The sequence below is a fragment of the Monodelphis domestica genome, chromosome 1 (genome assembly GCF_027887165.1).
Source record: "Monodelphis domestica isolate mMonDom1 chromosome 1, mMonDom1.pri, whole genome shotgun sequence".
NCBI classification, from domain to species: domain Eukaryota; kingdom Metazoa; phylum Chordata; class Mammalia; order Didelphimorphia; family Didelphidae; genus Monodelphis; species Monodelphis domestica.
This window is the reverse complement of record NC_077227.1, coordinates 599775709-599793777: the sequence shown is the minus strand read 5'-3', so window position 1 is coordinate 599793777 and position 18069 is coordinate 599775709. Positions and strand designations below refer to the sequence as shown.

Genomic DNA, 18069 nt, shown 5'->3' with positions numbered 1-18069 from the left:
CAGTAAAGAAAATGGTCATGTCAATTTACAGACAAAAAAAAACTGTCTTAGGAACCAGGAAAATCAGGAAGCAAAGGGCCTCAAGTAGTGAGTTCAATGATTAGGCACATTTAGAAGGTAATGGAAGGTCAAAACCCTCTGACTGTAGACAAGGTTTTCTGTGGGGCTGACTTGAAGCCAGGCCAACGCTAAATGTTTTATGATCCCTTCCCCCCACCCCAACTTTTTTAATTTTACAGGTAATTTGGTGTTTGTCTCCTCTGTTTGAGCACCCAATAACGTCTGTGTTTGCCAGGTCAAAAGATTACAGCTCTTATTGTTCAGCTCCAGCTGCATCTACCTTATGGCAAGAGCTCAAATAGAATAGAGCTTTTTAACCAACTTGCTCCCTTCCTGACAGCCAGGGTCCCAAAGAGCCAGCAAAGCCTAGCCTGGGGATTGCCGACAGTAAGTAAGCAAAGAGGAGGGGAGCTGGCTCTGCCATTTCGGGGTGGGATGAATGTGCTTGATCCCCCTCTTCCTTAGCTTTGTTCATGCCCTGGGACAGAAGGGAGAATCCCCATATAGCTAGGAAGCCACAATAAAATGGGGGATTCATTGCTGTACGCTTACAAACTTGACCCACTTCAGTTGTCCTCTTCCCAAGCTGAAAGTGGCCTAGGCAGCCTTCTCTGAAGAGAGTAGAAGCTAGCCTCACTTTCCCTTCTCCCCTTTGCACTTGCACGACTACCATTTCAGCTATCTCCAATAGAGGAGCACTCTTAGTCCACTCAGTCCACACATTTAGGCTCGTCAATCCGCTCAAGGGAGAAATTCTGCCTATCCCACCCTCCATTCTCTTTGGCCAAGGCCGTGAGACAGGAAGTCCCAGAGACACAATCCCAGAGCCCCCACAAGAAGGACAGATACGCAGGCTTTGTCGTCCCACTGCTCTGGAGTTCCCTTCCCAATCTTGCTATAAAGTTAGGAGTCCCAGAGCTGCTTAGGGCCTGGGGAAAAAAATACAGAGCGGCCCCTTTTCATTTCACCCAAAGCCCTAACACTTCAGAGCTAGGAGCTGAAGAAGAGTGAGAATAATAGTCTCCTAGCAGTTTCCTGGACATTGAGCACACAACTTCCTTATTAAAAAATATCCTTTATTGTTTAAAAAAAAAAAAGCTCAGACTTCTTAGAAACACCTGCATGCGGCGTTGCTGGGTCAGGACAAAACAGGAGAATGCCACGAGGCACAAATAACAAGACCAGAAAACATAGGTTGCCTGGCTGTCCCCTCCCACAGTCCCTGGCTCCACCATGATGGTCATGTCTGTGCCCTGAAAACGTTTCTCACCTTCCTGCTGACTGCTACAGTCAAGCCCAGGCTGTCCCTCCTCCCAAAGTGGACATCCTCTGATCTTGGTGCTGCCAAGTCATCTAGTCTCCCCTTTAGCCCCTGGCTGCTAAGCCAGGGACCCTCCTTACTTCTGCTCTTGTCTTCCCCAACACCAAAGCTCCCTGGGGTCACCAGGCTGAGGTCTGGCCCACAGAAGTCCTAGAAGGTAGCCAGACCTACAGAACCAGCCACACCCGCCTAGGAAAGCAGTAGCCAAGTGGGCTCCAATTGTCCATTACTACAGGAGTTGTGTATCAGAGCAGATAGCCAGACACTCCCCTGGGAGACACTGGGGATATCATTCAGATACTCTCAGTTGTAGCAGACACCACGTTCAGAGACTGGGAAAGAGCCAGAAGAGAAGCTGCTCTAAGACTCCCCAGTCACAGAGGTGTGGAACCACAAGGCTCAGTCTCTAATGATGCTGAGCTCACTGTACACCCCTGAGGTCAAAAGGGTTAGCCTCCTAGGGCCAGGGCATCCTGGGCTCCAGGAACCCGACTTCCCCAGCCCGTCCACAAGAACTACAGAGCTCCCCTCACCTGCTCTGACATCAACAGCCCAGTCCGGTGCACAGCCCGCATTTCCCTGAAATCTCTGACACCCATCTATCATCCATCCCTCTCAGCTTGTTCCCACAGAGTGGGTATTTTTAGCCATCTTGGGGGAAATAATTTGCCTGGCTGATGACAAAAGATTTATCCAGTGTCGGGGGACAGAAGGCAGCAGAAGAAACTCCTAGGTGTTCAGGTGAAATGTCAAGAAGTTGTCATGCAAAATAATAACTCAAACCTTTGGAGGCAAGAAGAGCACATTTTCAATGAAACCCTTTAAAAGAAGGAATGACTCTCTCTTCTCGCTTTCTCTCGGCTTCCAGGTTTGGGGTAGGAATTCATACAACACAGGCACAGAACTAAATTCCATAGGAAGACAGGTGGTGGTAAACATAGAGAAAAGGAGATTTTTATATCACCGGATAATCACATTTTCTATTTCTCTATTTCTCTAGCATGTTCCCCCACGGAGCTCAAAGCTTTTTGCAAACCCTTTCATCTTCTTGCTTCGAGTAGGCGGCAAGCTATTGTTGCCCTGGTTTTTGCAGAGGGGGGAGACTGAGGCACTGAGATGGGAAGTGCCTATGATCCAGGCTCACTGGGTGAAGCAGAAGCAGGGCATGCTGACTTCCACAGGGAAGAAACAAAGCACAGACTCTCCTGAAAAGGAGCCCCAAACCAAAGGAAGGGTGGAAAAAAGGGAAGCGCCAGAATACAAAACCACCACCAATTCACAGAGCCCTGCAGGGCAGTGGAACTGTCGGAGAGGGAGGATCTGGCTCTGCAGCTACCTCAGATACTTGCTGTCCCTGGAAATGTTCAAGTCTCGCCTTCCTGCTCTTTGGAAACATTCCCAGGTAAACGCCCTCCCAGGGAACTCAGGCAAGGCTGACTGGGGAAGCCAGGTTCCCTGAGAAGGGAAAGGTACCCAGTTTGATTTAGGACTGCAGGGCTGAGGAAAGAAGCCATCTCTTTTCCATTGTGAGGTTTTCTCCAGGATTTGGCCTCTGATCCTGATCTCACTCTGCCTCACCCTCTGCACATGGAGGAAAGCAAATGCTCCATTACACCAAGTTCTGGAAAAAATTAAATATGGCCCAGGACACACTCACATACATACTCACAAGCACACACTCACACATACACACATAACACTCTCCTCTCAGCAGAATCCCCAGCGGATCAACAAAAGGGTACCAGGCAGAGGGAAAAGAAGGCCACTGGGAGCTACCCAGCCCGATGGCTCTGCTAGATAAAACAGGGCAGGTTCAAGGATGCTGAGACCCCCAATTCACCAAGCTGTCTGAGTCCATTGGCGACAAAGGATCCTGCGGAAGGCCCTGCGAAAATCCTGGTTGAAAATGGTATAGATGACAGGGTTGAGAGAACTGTTGCAGTAGCCAATCCAGAAGAAGAACTGAAAAAGACCATGAGGGACCTTACAGTGCTGGGGGCAGATGGCTCCTAGGCTATAGCTGAAGAAGAAGGGAAACCAGCAGAGGACAAAGACCCCAATCACCACAGCCAGCACAAAGGTGAAGCGTTTTTCTCGGTTCATCTGGGTCCTACGCCTCCATGGCTGTAGCCCCAGAGAGGCAGGTCCTCGGGCCAACAGTACCTGGCCCCTGAGTGTGGCTAACACCTGGGAACCCTGTGGAGGCTGAAAGTTTGGGGTTCCTTGGGGAGGAGAGGAAGTTGGAAGGGCTGGAGGCCCACATTCTTCTTCCTCCTCCTCCTCCTCCTCCTCCTCTTCTTCCTCTTCCTCCTCTTGCTTCTGACTGCCATCCTCTGGCCCCACAGAACTCTGGTTGGGAGGTGTGGAAGGTGACGTGGGATCTCCCATCTGTTCCCCTCCCTCTCTCTCTCCAGGAGGTTTGGAATGTCCATTGGCCTCACCCACAGCTGGGAGAATGGAGGGTGGAAGCTTAGATATTATAGATGTACCAACAGGGGCAGATGGCCCAGTGTCTCCATCACCAGGGGCCTGCTTGCTATGGGGCCCCTGGCGGTTACGTCGCTTGGCAATCAGGTAGATCCGCAAGTAGACCAGGATCATGATAAGGCAGGGTGCAAAGAAGGAGCCAATGCTGGAGGAGAGGATGTACCAGGCCTCTTCGTTAAGCTTACACTGGGGCCGACCTCCTGGTTTCTTGCCCTTGTCTCCCTTGTAGATGAGTGGGGGCAGCGAGATGAAGGCAGCAATAAGCCAAACAGTGAGAATAATGCCCTTAATCCTTCGGGGGGTCCTCTTGGAGTTGTACTCCAGGGCTCGGCTCACTGACCAGTAGCGATCCAGACTGATGGCACACAGGTGCACGATGGAAGAGGTGCAGAAAAGGACATCTAAGGCCAGGTAGACCTCACACCAGGTGTGTCGGAAGTACCAGTATCCCAGCAGTTCATTGGCCAATGAAAAGGGTATGATCAGAGTAGCCACCAAGATGTCAGCTGCAGCCAGGGAAACCAGGAACAAGTTCTGTGGGGCTCGAAGGGATCGGCTAGTCAACACAGCCAGGATGACTAGGGCATTGCCAAAAATGGTGAAAAGGATGAGAAAGGTGATAACAGCTGCGATGGCTGCAGTGGCCTGAACAGAGTAGGGCTCTGGGCTATCCATAGCAGGGGACTCGAATGGTCCAAAAAGGATTGCCGGGGAGAGGCTGTGAGTGCCAGCCCTGCCTCCTTTTTGAGGGACAATCTGGAATTAAAAGCAGGACATCCAGCAGCAGGAGCTGGAGGGGGTTGGCAGTCCCTAGGGTTGGCACCCCAGGGGCTAAGCCAGAGACCTGGAGGACCAGCCTGGTCTGTCCTGGAGCAAAGCGCTGTATCCGGCCCCCATGACTGGTCGGAGGTGGGGTGGAGAGGACTGAGGACAGTTTTATTCAGTTGTTGTGGCTCTCCATCCTCCTCTGGGCTTAGGCTGCTGCTTTCCTTCTGGTCTGCCCCAAAGAAGTTTGTGAAGTTCCTGGGGGCTTCCGCCCTTTTCCTTTTGGGGTGCCCCCAGCGGTGCGCTCTACTCCTGGGGAAAGTTGCGACCTCCAGACGTGAGGCTGTCCCAAGCCCAGATACGTGGTGGGCTAGGGGTAGGAGGGCAGTGAGGGCGAAGCTCCGAGCATCCCCTGCTCCTTTCCAAAAGCGTTGGGAGCGGTGCAGGTTCTCTCCTTCCCAGCTTTGAGCCGAGCGGAGCCGTTATGTCAGGCAAGCAAGCAGGCTTGGCAGGCAGGCAGGCAGGCAGGCAGGCAGCCGAGCAGGCAGCCCCGGGCAGGGGGAGTGGAAGGGAGGAGACGGAGTAGGGAGGAGACGTGAAGGGGAGGGAAGGAAGGGAGAGGGGGGGAGGAGGGGGGCAGGAAGAGAGGGAGGGAGGGATGAAGAAGAGAGAGGGAAGCAGGGATGGAGGAGATGGGGAGAAGGTGAGCACAGCCAAAGGGCGGACAGCTGGGGAGCCCGCAGCAACACAAGCTCCTCTGAAGGAGCTCGTTGCCTCCTGCATTCTTAACACCCCCCTCCCCACACCCCACCCCTTGTTTTTGGAGGGCCACTAGCAAGGAGTCCTAGAGAAAGCGGGGCTGGGCGTGGCGAGCTTTCCTGCAGCCGGGGTAGATGGAAAGGAAGAGATGCGCGGAAAAGTGTCTGAGGGGAGTGGGGATGTCAAGTGGGCAGCGTGTGTTACATAAGAGGGGCTCAGGACGTGTGGCTGCAGAGGTTGGTTTACTGAGGTGGGGTGGGAGGATGTGCAGGGTTGGTTGGATTGGGGAGAGGGGCTGGGATCCGAGGAGCCAGGGCTGGGCCATCTATGTGGACTGGGCGGCCCCATGCGAGGGGCTTGGGGAGGTAGCAGGGTGTATGTGTTGGGGGGGAAGGGGGGCGAGGTTGGTACCTGGAGTTTGGGGTGTGGTGGGCCGAAGGGGTGGTTTGCGCTTGCAGGCGGAACCCATCTAGCAGCTCCAAGTCTAGGGGCTGGGAAGGGAGATGGGGGAGAGGCAGCCAGTACCCCATTGCGTCCCGGTTCTAGGGATCCAGTGGGAGGCTTGGTGGGCACACAACCCTCAAAGGTCAGCCGCTTTTGGCACTGAAACCACCACTGCCCGCCCCTCCTAGACTGAATGTAAAACCCCCCTTTGATCACCGGTCAGAGAGCGCCCCCTGCCGCCTTCAGAGTGCCCACGACCCCCCCCCCAACATTGCCAGGCTCCCTGCAACACCCCTACCTATGGCAAAGAGGCAAGACTTCATCCCTTCTGGGGGCATCGAAACATGACCCCAGCCCAGAAGAGCAACTGGTCAGGTGCCTGGGTTTCTGAATCTGCAGCAAAGTCGCAGCAGCAAGTTTCTCCTCTTTCCCTCAGATGGGGTCTTAAAATGCAAAGAAAAAGCTGGCTTTTTTTATTTTCCCTGGGTGGTGACCTTTCTTCCTCTCTTCCCCAACTCATGACTCAATTTCCCTTCTTATCCAGATCCTCCTGCTCTCTCCCTTAAGAGTCTGAATAATATACTCTCTGTTCCCAGTCTGAAGACAAATGAAATAAGATGTGTAGTGATCTAGTCCCATAGAAACAACCCTAACAATCAATAGTAAAGAGAGGGGAAGAAAGGGCTGACCCACCATCCAGTGTCCTTGTGACCCCATGGCCAACAGTGGCTGCAAATGGAAGGTGGAGAAAATTAATGAGGCAAATTAGTTCTTTGTCCTTCCCTTTTCCTAGAAACAAGGTCCACATCACACTCACTCACTAACTCCACACACACCCCCATACCACCTTATAGGTGAGGGAGAGAAACACCCTGAAGCTGTAGTCCCCTGCAATCTCTGCAAAAACACTTTAAAACAGCTCTGGGAGAATCTTGGTCTCAGTGCAAGAGACTAATGGACTGGAAGGGAAGAGTTAAAAGAATATCTTTAACTTGATACCTCCAACCCCAACACATAAACACATGCACACGCAGACCTAACAGCCTTCCCAGGTTCCATCTATCCCTCAGCCCAGTCCCAGCTTCCCAGTGTATTTAGCCTGTCAGGGTTCCCAACTATCCTTTCCACAGCTCAGCCTGAGCCCCAGGATCACTAATGATGAGAGTTCCTGGTCCTGAAAGCTGTAACTTTGGCTTAGGAGTTGGGGGAAAGTGGCAGAAGGTGGTGCCCTAGAGCCACACTCTAGCAACTAGAACAATTCATCTTTGCACCTAGTTAGCAGGATAATTTGTTAAAATAGGAAGCCAGCAGATGACTTTCTTCCTTTCTATCCTCATCCACCACCATCAAAAGCCTTCAGTCTATCTTCTTACTAAGCCTGCTCATGTACACCAGGAATCTCTCTTATCCCCCAACAACAACTGGATTTGTAGAGTTGATTTGAGGGGTCCCTTCTGTGTCACTTGGCCAAGACCCCAAAATTGTGAATTACTAGGCTTGCCAATGTCATCGATTTCGAACTGATGGTAAAGCTGCTGAAGTACGAATCTCTTGATCCGGAACACCGAACAGGAGCCTGGAGTGGTCTAGTCCGAGTTCCTGGCACTCAGTAATGTCTGCCTGAGACAAGAACATGACACTCCTTGTAGAACTAGGCATTAATCCACCAAGAAGAAAGGAACATTTCACAGCAGGACCTGGACAAGAACCTCATTCCCTTTAGATTCCCTTCTAGGCTGTAACACCAATGTCCACACTAGAAATCCCTTTTCTCTCAATGAAAGAAGAGCTCCCTAGCTTATATGTCTACAAGGCTTTCAAGTCAACAAATGTGTCTACAAGGCTTTCAAGTCGAGAAGCAAGCTGAATAAATAGATAAAGAGCTGACCTTAAAGACAAGAGGACCTGGATTAAAATCCCACTTCTGCCACATACTGACTGAAGGACTGACTCGGATAAGATATTTAACTTCTCTGCTGTTTTTCTTACCATTCAGTCATGCCTGACTCTTTGTGATCCCATTTGGGATTTTCTTGGTAAAGATACTGAAGTGGCCTGCCATTTCCTTCTCTATCTCATTTTCCAGATAAGGCAACTGAGGCAAATAGTTAAATGACTTACCCAGGGTCACATAGCTAGGGTCTAAGATTAGATTTGAACTCATGAAAAGGAGTCTTCCTGACTTCAAGCCTGGCACTCACTCTATCTACTACACCACCTAGGTGTCCCTCTCCCTGCTGTAGAGAAGTATAAATTGCAGAAAAGGTATTATCCTATATTAATGGAGGTAATTTCCTCATCTGGGAGTTTCCTATTCCAAGGGAATCACAGATTCTGCCCAAGTTTACTAAACATTTTACCCATGACCACTCCCACGAGCATAGCACGAGAATACATTCCCCTTTCACAGATGGGAAAAGGTCACTGGCCCATGGGCATCTATAAACTATCACATATGCACCTACTGTCACATCATTTAAGAAAGCTGCAGAGATGGGCAGTAATTCTGCAGTACCAGATGCAAAGCCTCTTCTCAAAATTCACCAATGAGTACTTTGACCTGCAGGGCAAAGCTCAAGACTTTCCCTCCAGCTGATGCTGAAGGGAACACAAAGCCTGTTTATTCAGCCAATACAAGGAGCTAACAACTGCATCCATGAGCAGCCAAAATAAATAAGAGTAGGAGGATTTGGTAATAGAATACCTTGCTGTTACTACCTTTCCTGGAGGTAGGGCAATCTGGGCACCCACCAAACCTCTACCCCTGTGGAGGCCACCACCATCTTAATCATCTCAGGATCAGCCATGAATTTCCTCTCCTTCATACTCCAAATTGGGGCTGCTAAGTGGTACAGTGGAAAGAGCACTGGACTTGGAATCAGAAAGACTCACACACCTTAGTTCAAATCCAGACTAAGACACTTACTAGCTGTATGACCCTGAGCAAGCCATTTAACTCTCTTTGCCTTAGTTCCCTCATCTGTAAAATGAGCCAGAGAAGAAAATGGCAAACCACTGTAGCATCTTTGCCAAGAAAACCTCAAATGGAGTCCCAAAGGGTTGGACACAACTAAAATGACTCAACAACATCCCCCAAATTAAGTGTCAAGGATTCTACCTCTACAATCTCTTCTAATCTACCTCTCACTGGACCTCCCCTAGTTAAGGCCCTCATCACCTCACCTCTAATTTACAGTCTCCTTTCCCTCTTACCACAATCTATCCTAACTATCTAGCCTCAAATTATCTCAATTTTACATAGAACCCCATAGCCCACCAATAGAATGTAAATTCCTTGTGGGCATAAACTATCTTGGTTCTGTATTCTCAAGGCTTAGCACAGTACCTATGACCACAGTAGGTATTTAATAAGTGTACTGAATTGATGTGCAAATTCCCCTTAATACTGAAACTTTGGGGGCAGTGGCTCAGTGGATTGAGAGCCAGGCCTAGAGACTGGGAAGTCCTGGGTTTGAATCTGACTTCAGACAATTCCCAGCTGTGTGACCCTGGGCAAGTCACTTAACCCCCATTGCCTAGCCCTTATTGCTCTTCTGCCTTAAAACCAATACGCAGTATTGACTCTAAGATGGGAGGTAAATGTTAAAAAAAATACTGAAACTCAAACATGACAGCTCAAAACTTCTTTATTAATTCAAGTTTTATTTAGGGAATCTTGAAAAGAATGGCAAAGAAGCTTGGTTTCCCCCTTTGGCCATTGGTGGCTAGAGACAGAAAGGTTATCAATGCTCACATGAGCACCATCTTCTGGGCCTTGAACTCCCTCTACCATCACCTGTAGAGAGGTACAGAGAAAGAATATTCAAGGCCTTAGTAGAGAAGTCTCAGAATCAATTATGTTGGACTACATTTCAAAGTCCTTTTTCCTCTTCTATCTCTTTTGTCCTCTTCTCTTAAATGGTACCAAACATTCTTAAAGAATAATAGGTACCCTTGAGATCATCAGGTGTGTTTATAGTTAAAGGAATCTATATTCTCTTTGTACTTTACTGCTAAACTCTAAATCTAATCAGGCTGGAAAATAGATAAATAAATTCAAGAGTTCAAAATATGTACCCAGTTGGTTTTTTACCTCCTACTGAATATTCCCTTAGACAACATGCTTAATTATCCTCTTCTTTTTGAATCATTTATTCCTAAATGGCCCAATACACCACCTCCAACAAAATGGTGGACCATTTTTTAGTATCCCAAAGGTCCCAGTACTTTGGAGACTGAAGTTCCAGAGTCTATGTCCATAGATTCCCACCAATAGAGAGTGAAATACTGACCTGTATCTTCCGTGATGGCCAAAGCTTCAGTTCCACCCAGCTCCAGGATGCGTTTCTATGCCCCACACTGGACCAGAGTAGATGCCACCCAAATTGAGCCCGAGAGTAGACATAGACACTAATGGTTCCTGTCAAAGAAACCCACCCCCTTGGAAGGAGATCAGAATTATGAACTCTTAGCGATTATACGCTTTAGAGGAATCCAAGTTTGGAATGGTTCCGTTCATTCTATAATCTTAGATTCTAAATGTTTCTGGGTCAATTTTTGGCCATTCTATTTCTTTTTTTTTTAAACCCTTACCTTCTGTCTTAGAATTGATACTAAGTAAGAGCTAGACAATTGGGCTTGAGTGACTTGCATAGGGTCACATAGCTAGGAAGTATCTGAGGTCAAATTTGAACCTAGGACCTCCCTGTTCTCCATCTACTCAGCCACCTAGTTGCCCATTCTATTTCATAGAATAAGAGAAAAGGAGAGAGTGTGCGTGCTTACATACATAAAACATCAACAAATCTAGAGTACAAATACATGTTTGTAGGCATCCTTTATATTTTATGTGTGTATAAAATATAACACATACATATATTTATGTGTCTATAAAATATATGCACATTATATTGCCCTGTATATTGCGTGCATATATAAAATATGCATATATGTATGTATACTCTATACCTCTTGCTATCATATATACTATATATGCCAATTGTTTCTTCCTCCTTATTCCATGAAGTAGAATAGACCAAGACACATGTACACAATATACATGTATGTTGGATGTATAAGTGCATGTGACACATGTATAAAAATATATAATCTCTGACTGATATTGATATATGAAATAGATTCTGTGTATATACATCTGTCTATTACTCTGGCATTTATATCATACTTTCATATGCATGAAATCTTTTACTCCTAATAATCATTATGTAGCACTTTAAGAGTGCACATATGTATTTTCTATATGTTATCTCCTTTCTAGACATTATCCCTAGAAGGATGTCCTGAGTGGCACACAGTGATTGGAGCTGTCCAACATCTGGGGTCCCTCTGAAAACGAGTAGAGTCAGATGAAATAGATACTCCCTTCCCGAGGAGAAGGGTGGGAAGAGTCTCAGCTTTCAAATGGTTGCTACATTCCAGACAGAATCCAGACATTAGTGAATCCATCTCAGAGCACTGGCAAGATGGTAATCTTCACAAAGGCCCAGGTAGCAGCCAGCTAATCGACTGGATCTCCACTAAGTGCACCCCAATCCAGAAAGATGGAAGAACTCAACCCAAACATACCCCTTGAAGGACCCAGCCATGTGGGCCCTCAGAACCTTGCAACCAAAGCCCATTGGCTACATGTGACACCTACCCATGCCAGGCTGCAGGGGACTGTACCAAAACCGAATCCATCTGGCTCCATACAACACTGGGCTAATCAGAACCGCTTTGGGGATTATTTGTGAAGAAGCTTGGTTCTGCAGAGACAGATGGTTTCCTGGGGTGCAGAAGAAGACATGGGGGAGGGAGGGACAGAGAAATTCAACTTTAAAGACTGAGAATCTCTGGTACTAAAAATTTTCAGATTTGTACTCACCATGGGGCAGCCACAACAAAGTCCCGAGATATCAACACACTAAAAACGATTCTGGAAATCTTCTGTTCTTAATCTCATTTTGTAAGTAAAGAAACATGCATTGACAACTAAAGTTTAAAAAGCACTAGAGTTGGAGCTCAGACACCTGGGTTCCAGTGACTAGTGATATCAACTTGAACATGATACCTAACCTTTTCTGAACCTCCAGTTTCCTCAACTGTAAAATGGACAACTTTTCTCAGAGCCTAATTGCCTTCTACTTGTAAGAAGGAAAGAAAAGGCAGCAAAGGTCTCTGGTTAGATTCAAATATCATTTTCTTGGTATTGTCCCCAGCACTAAACACAAGCCTTTGTACTTTGTGGGCTTAACAAATGGTATTATTGAATGGAAAGAAATGGGGGGGGGGTCTCATTTGAAGGGAACATTCAGAAAGATGATCGAGACTCATTGCAGTCTTTATTGACCTTGCCATATCCACCTCCTCCCCTATGTAGGGAAAGGAAATTTGTCATTTATAAAAAGTGCTTTGTAAACCTTAAAGCACTATATATATCTGTCACATCATTTGATCTTGGCAATCCTGTGGGAAAGGCTGAACAAATATAATCCCCATTTTATAAATTAGTAAACTGAGGCCAAGTTGTGTCTTATCCAGTGGAACACCTATTTTCAGAGTTAGGGCTTGGACCCAGGTCTTCTGAACCCAGTGTTCTTTCTACCAATAGATGTCTATCTGCCCACTAAACACAGGTTTTCACTGATAAGAAGTTTGCCAAGAGAAAGAATGAATCGGATGATATTAAGTGTCTGGTTTCCTTCAGGGATACATGATCACTTATAACAGCCTGACTGTAGTCCCCAAATCTACTTACCTCCAGGAAAATGACAAGGACTGTCCAAAGGGAGGCTGCCACTCCAGGAGTAACTGTTCTGGTCTTGAGCAAGCACCCAGTCAGCCCCAGTCCCATTCTGCTGCCACCCACACAAGTCTGTCTCAAAGTCACAGAACCAGTCAGAGAGCCAAGAGTCTATCCTGTTCTGGGGAGGGGCGGGTGTCCAGGACAGTTTATCCATAGCATGAGGCCCCATGATTGGGGACTGTGTGGACCCATCTGGATGAAAGGATTCTGCATGGGGTGGCAGCTGCAGAGACCCAAGTCCCATCTGTTCCTCTTTGGTGGGGACAGTGCCTGCCACTCCCATCTGGAGAGGCTTTAGCCTAAAGGAAAGGACTCTAGCCAGTAGGCTTTCCACACTAGTGGTCCCAAGGTCTTGGGAAGACACTAAGTCTTGCAAAATGACCTTCAAGCAGTCTCCATCAAGACAGAGCCAAGAATGCCCAGCTGGAACCTGCAGCTCATAGTTTTGCCTTTGGGCTCTAAGTTTCACCAAAGAACCAGGCTCTGACCAGCCTGCAAGGGGTAAGGAGCCCAGTACTGGACCCTGAGGGCTGAAGTTCCCCGATGGCTCCCCAGAATCAGGGCCTCCTTGTTTCTGGGCACAGCCCCTTCCCTGCTCTGCCTGGTCACAGGACCAGAGCTGCTGAGGGGTCTGAGGTTTATCAATGTTAGCTTTTCCTAGACCCTGAACCAAGTCACTTTTCTGGAAGGGAAAGTCCTGTTTGCTCCCTTGGGTGGTTGCTTGTCTTCCTACTGAAGCAGCTGTGGACAATTTAGCAATCTTAGTGAAGGCCAGGTGCTGGGAAAGAGGGAGAAAGGAGAAGAAAGGGGGAGAAGAAGGGGGAAAAGACTTTGTGTTAAATTTGGAAGTTATGCCTAAAGATGAAGTGATACCCACTGAGGGAAAAGAAGCCAGTTCCCCTTTCTCTCCTTGGGAACCAGGGACTCTTGACCAAGTCTTTCTAGACGTTAGACTCTGATCCAGCCTTTCCAGAGGAAAGGATAGGTTGACAAAATGAAACCAGCTTAAGGCAGACTTGGTTTTTTCAGAATTGACAGCAGAGGACACAGCCAGGTTCCTACTTTTCCCTACCCTATTTGTGACTTCCTCAGCCTCTCTCTCCCCTCGAAGAGTGGTGAGGGACTTGGACACAGCTTCCCTCCCTACAGTTGGGAGACTTCCATGTGAGAGGAACTGGCTGCTATGTTCTTCAGCAGCAGAAGACCTACCTTGGACCCCCTGCCTCCCCACCCAAGCCATATGGTGGTGGAGTATGTTCTCACTAAATGGCTCCCCAGAGTTGTAGTCTGTCAAAGGCATGTTGCCATGTCCAGCCTTCGAAGGGCTTAGGGAATGTGGCTTTCTCTCTCCTCTGCCCTTCTTGGTGTGAGGTTCCCACAGAAAAGGGATGTCAGTAACCTGGGGCTCCATCACAGGCTCAGGCAGGGAAAGCGAGGGCAATCTGGGGCCAGCTTGAATTTTGAATCTGCCCTGTGGGAGCTCTTCATTCAACTTGGGCTCACCATGGAGGGTTGTTGTCCAAGTACCTCTCACTGACTCTGTCCCCCTTCTTGAGGTAGCCAAGAGAGAAAGTGTCCCTCTGGCCCATTTACTGGTTTGAGTCTCCAGACCTAGCAGACTCTTGACATCAGATATCCCCTGGAAGGTATTAGGCCTCCAGGAAGGCTTACTCGAGGGCAGAATATCACCATGAAAGCCCAGCCTCAAGGGAGAGAGTTTAGGGTCTCTGCCTCCCAGGCCCTTTGAGGTTCTATTTTCCTCCTCCAGGATCTGTGTTACTTCATCCTTCACTGAATGGGCCATTCCTGCCTTTGTCTGAATCAAAGGAACAGACCTAATTCCAAATTGGCCCTTCCCTTTGTCTTCATGTAATAGGTCCAGGAAAGGGGTTTGAGTCTTAAGGGCCTGTGAGGGCAGGTCCATGGCTTCCATAGCTGAGGAGGGATTCTCAACTAAGGCAGAGCGATATTTCCTTTCCAGGGCTTCTGGTTCTGGAAAATAGGCTGATTCTCTGACTTTGCTGAGGCTCCAGCACTCCCAAAGGGGCACCAGACTCAAGAGGCCAGATGGGCTTTTTAAAAGCACAATTCCTGCCTCAGCAAACTTGGGATCAAGAACCCTCTGGTGCCTGGGGATTTCTGATTTGGCCTCAGCAAGGAAAAAAGTTTGGCTCTGAGGATCCTCTAGAAATTGGGGAGGAGACATGAGATGCCCCAGTGTGACATTGCTGGAGTTGGAGATCCAGGAAAGAAAGGATGGTACCTTTCTCTCCACCCCTAGAGCCAGGAGAGTCAAAGTTCCCTTGGATTTATATTCCCTTGGGATTCTCTCAGGTTCCACAGGAAGCAGGGGAATCATCAATCCCCCTAGGAAAAGCTGGATCCCTCCAGAGGGACATCTCCTGAGAGGGGCAAAGGAAGAAATCCATTTCTTTCCAGCTACTCTCAGGCCCCCCTGTTTGATTCTTCCAGGAGGATGTGGCTTTTGGTTCCCAGAATCCTCCAGGGACCAGATTGAATTTATAGAGACAGCAGGGCTGGCCACTTCCCTTTCAGGAAATGCTGACCCCACAGTGGAAGGAGAAGCAGCTTGTCTCACTTCCTTTCCATCCACTGTGGTGGTCTTGACCTCAGAGTGAGCTCCTACAGACCTCTGAAAAGTCTCATCTGGAGTCTCTGTTCCCAGGTATTGTTTTTTTCTTGAAGAAACAGGAAAAATAAAATGGTTACTTGTCATATCTTCCATCGGATGGGTCAGGTAAGAGGTCTGGGTGCTGGCAGCCAGCAGAGATGACTTTATCTGAGCTAGAATCTTATTAGTCTGAGGCTTTAATAACAGGGAAGGAGCCATGGGGCTAGGAGTCTGACTGATGGTCCTTGGCGGGGCGAATAGAAGCCCCCATTCACCTTCGGTGGCCTGATTCTCTAGAGAAGGAAGCTTCTTTTCTGGAGAAATAAATGGAGCCTTTTCCACTGGGAGAGCGTAAGGGGCACTTCCAAATTCCTCTCTAAAGTTACCGGCTACTCCCAAGTTTCCAGTTACTGGGTTTCCTGATCCTGCCCAAGGGACCCTCCTCAGAGCAGGAATTCCTCCTCTTGGAGACAGAGACCTGCTTAATGCCCAACCTAGGTTGGACCTGTTGAATGGAGAGAACACCCCAGAGAGATCTGTTGCCACATGACCCCCGGAGGAGTTGTCCCTCCTGGGCTGTTGTAGAATAGCTTTCTCTTGGCTCAGCTGGTTTCTAGGTCTAGATCTCCATCTGGGCCAGGTACTACTCTGGCCAATGCTTGGGGAGGGCTTATGCCTGGCCGGTACATATGGAACACTGGTTGCATCTCCAAAGGCTAACAGTTTTAGAAGTTTTTCTCTCTTTTTGGAATCTGCTTCTGTTCTTCCTTCCTCCTTCCTTCCTCCCAGGGTCTGGGCTAGCTCTTCAGGGGCCTCTTGGTTGTGTGTCCCATGGGCAGGGAATACCGTGCCCATAGTCTTAGATGGAGCATTATTTCCATTCAGTTCTGCAGCAAAGACTTGATTCCTAGTCCCTGGACCCCGTGCTCTGATGGTTGGCAAATTCCTAGAGGCTGATACCATGGTTAAGGCCTTCAGCAGGCGCCAAAGCAACCCTTCCTCTCCACTTGGCAGGGCTACATCTACAGCAGTAGAAGCCCAGTCTATTTCCTTCTGGCCACACAGTTGGCATCCATGAGGTTGCCCCGGGATGCTGCCAAACCTGGGGTGAGAGGCGTGAATGTCTGCTACAATGTTCCTGAGTCTAGCTTTCCAATCTGGGCTGGGGCTCTGGAATTCCAGGGAGAAGGAGGCATTCCCAGAAGGCAAGAGAACTGTGCCTTCAGGCCAGGCCCCCCTGCCAGGTACCGGGGTGCTTGACAGCCCACCAGCCTCTCCCATTTCCTCTAGGATACTGTTATGTATCTCAGGCAGATGCTTGGATTCTGGAAAACTGGCCATTGTCCCTCTGGGAAGAATTTTGAGGAGATGGACAGAAGTGCCTGATACTGGTTCATTCAGAAGCTGAGTTGTTTCTGTGTTATTTAAGCTAATAGATATATTCTTCATGGACTCCTGAGGGACTTCTTTAGAGGGGGAGACTAAATCTGGCAGCGGGGCAGCTTCAGGAGAAGATTCTGAGGTAATCCAAGTGGGCCAAATATTTTTTACCACCTTTTTCGCCCCAGGAAAGCCACTGTAGGCAGAGTCAGAACCACCAGGAGACACCCTATTTCCTGCCTCTGGGTGGCTCACCGCTTTCAGGGATGAGTCTGTCTCCAAAGAGGATTCAGTAGGAGATAGCTTCATTTCATCTGGGACAATGAAGTCCATAACCCCCATGTTTTGGTGACTCCAATTATTCTCACTGTGGAACCCTAAAACAGAATAAGGAGAAAGACACATTTTAAAGACTTTGCAATAGAACAATAATGTGAGGATGGGAGTCAAGCAAGACCCAAGGAACAGCTTTAACTAGAGTGAGGCAACTGATGTTTTCTCCTCCAGGAATAAAAATGTAAAGGGGCCCCAAATTTTTCAGCAACAAGGAACCACTTTGATAACTACCTCCTCCCTCTAGCTCAACTGGATATGTTTAAACTATTTCTTAATTCTTTTAATAGAGGCAGCATAAACAGAGGATTGAGAAATGGCCTCAAAGTCATGAAGGCCTGGGCTCAAATCCTGCCTCTTACACACACCCTATGTCACCCTTGGGCAAGTTGCTTAAATCTTTTAGTTTCCTACCCTTCATAGATTACAAAATTGATTTGCAATCATATTTCCTGTGCTTTGCTCCAGGTACCAAAATTGCTAGGTATTACTCAATATAACCTAAGGCAGTGATGGTGAACCTTTTAGAGACAGCTAGAGACCAAGTGCACAAACTGCAACTCTCACGCTGCATATGAGCCGCCCACCTTACCCCAGACATGGGAGGGAGAAAGTGCTCCCATTGGGCTGCTGGGCAGAGGGGCAGGTCATGTGAGAAATGTCCTCAGGCACTCATGGAGAGGGGGAGGGGAGCAACCCCCACCAGCACATGCCAGAACACGTGTCATAGGTTCGCCAACATGGATCTAGGGCATAGAGGTATTCTGGCATACCCATTGAACTTTCATTCTAGCCCAGTCCCTCTTCTTGTAACTGTTCTGCCTCCAAAGTGGATCTGGTTTCATGTAGCTCTGTTGATCCTCTTTATACCAGGAGTCAAATAGGAATGGATCCCTGTGGCCATATTGACTTAGAAAATCACAAATTACCATTATGTTATGTTGTATATTTATTTTCCTAAACATTTTCCAATTGCATTTTGTGCTGGTTCTGGTGAGAGTTTTGCCCACAAGCCACGAATTTGACACCTTTGTTTCTCCTACACTAGTCTTCATTAGAAATGATATATTCTATTCACGGGCA

General features: G+C 48.1%; 2 protein-coding genes across 2 annotated transcripts in view; both read right to left on the bottom strand.

Annotated features, from left to right (window-relative positions):
- Positions 1-1115: 1115 nt before the first annotated feature.
- ADRA2B (adrenoceptor alpha 2B) lies at positions 1116-5574 on the bottom strand. The gene has a single exon (XM_007476536.3). It carries the CDS (start codon positions 4541-4543, stop codon positions 3218-3220), a length of 1326 nt encoding a protein of 441 aa, XP_007476598.1. The 5' UTR covers positions 4544-5574; the 3' UTR covers positions 1116-3217.
- Positions 5575-9470: 3896 nt separating this feature from the next.
- The window catches only part of ASTL (astacin like metalloendopeptidase), a 44942-nt gene continuing 36343 nt past the window's right edge, over positions 9471-18069 (bottom strand). Inside the window, exons 10-13 of the mRNA XM_056817767.1 lie at positions 12594-17030; positions 11496-11621; positions 10129-10256; positions 9471-9632 (exon numbers count right to left, since the gene is read on the bottom strand). Coding sequence (XP_056673745.1) covers positions 9492-9632; positions 10129-10256; positions 11496-11621; positions 12594-17030 — 4832 coding nt within the window. The 3' untranslated portion in view covers positions 9471-9491. The remainder of the gene's footprint in view (positions 9633-10128; positions 10257-11495; positions 11622-12593; positions 17031-18069) is intronic.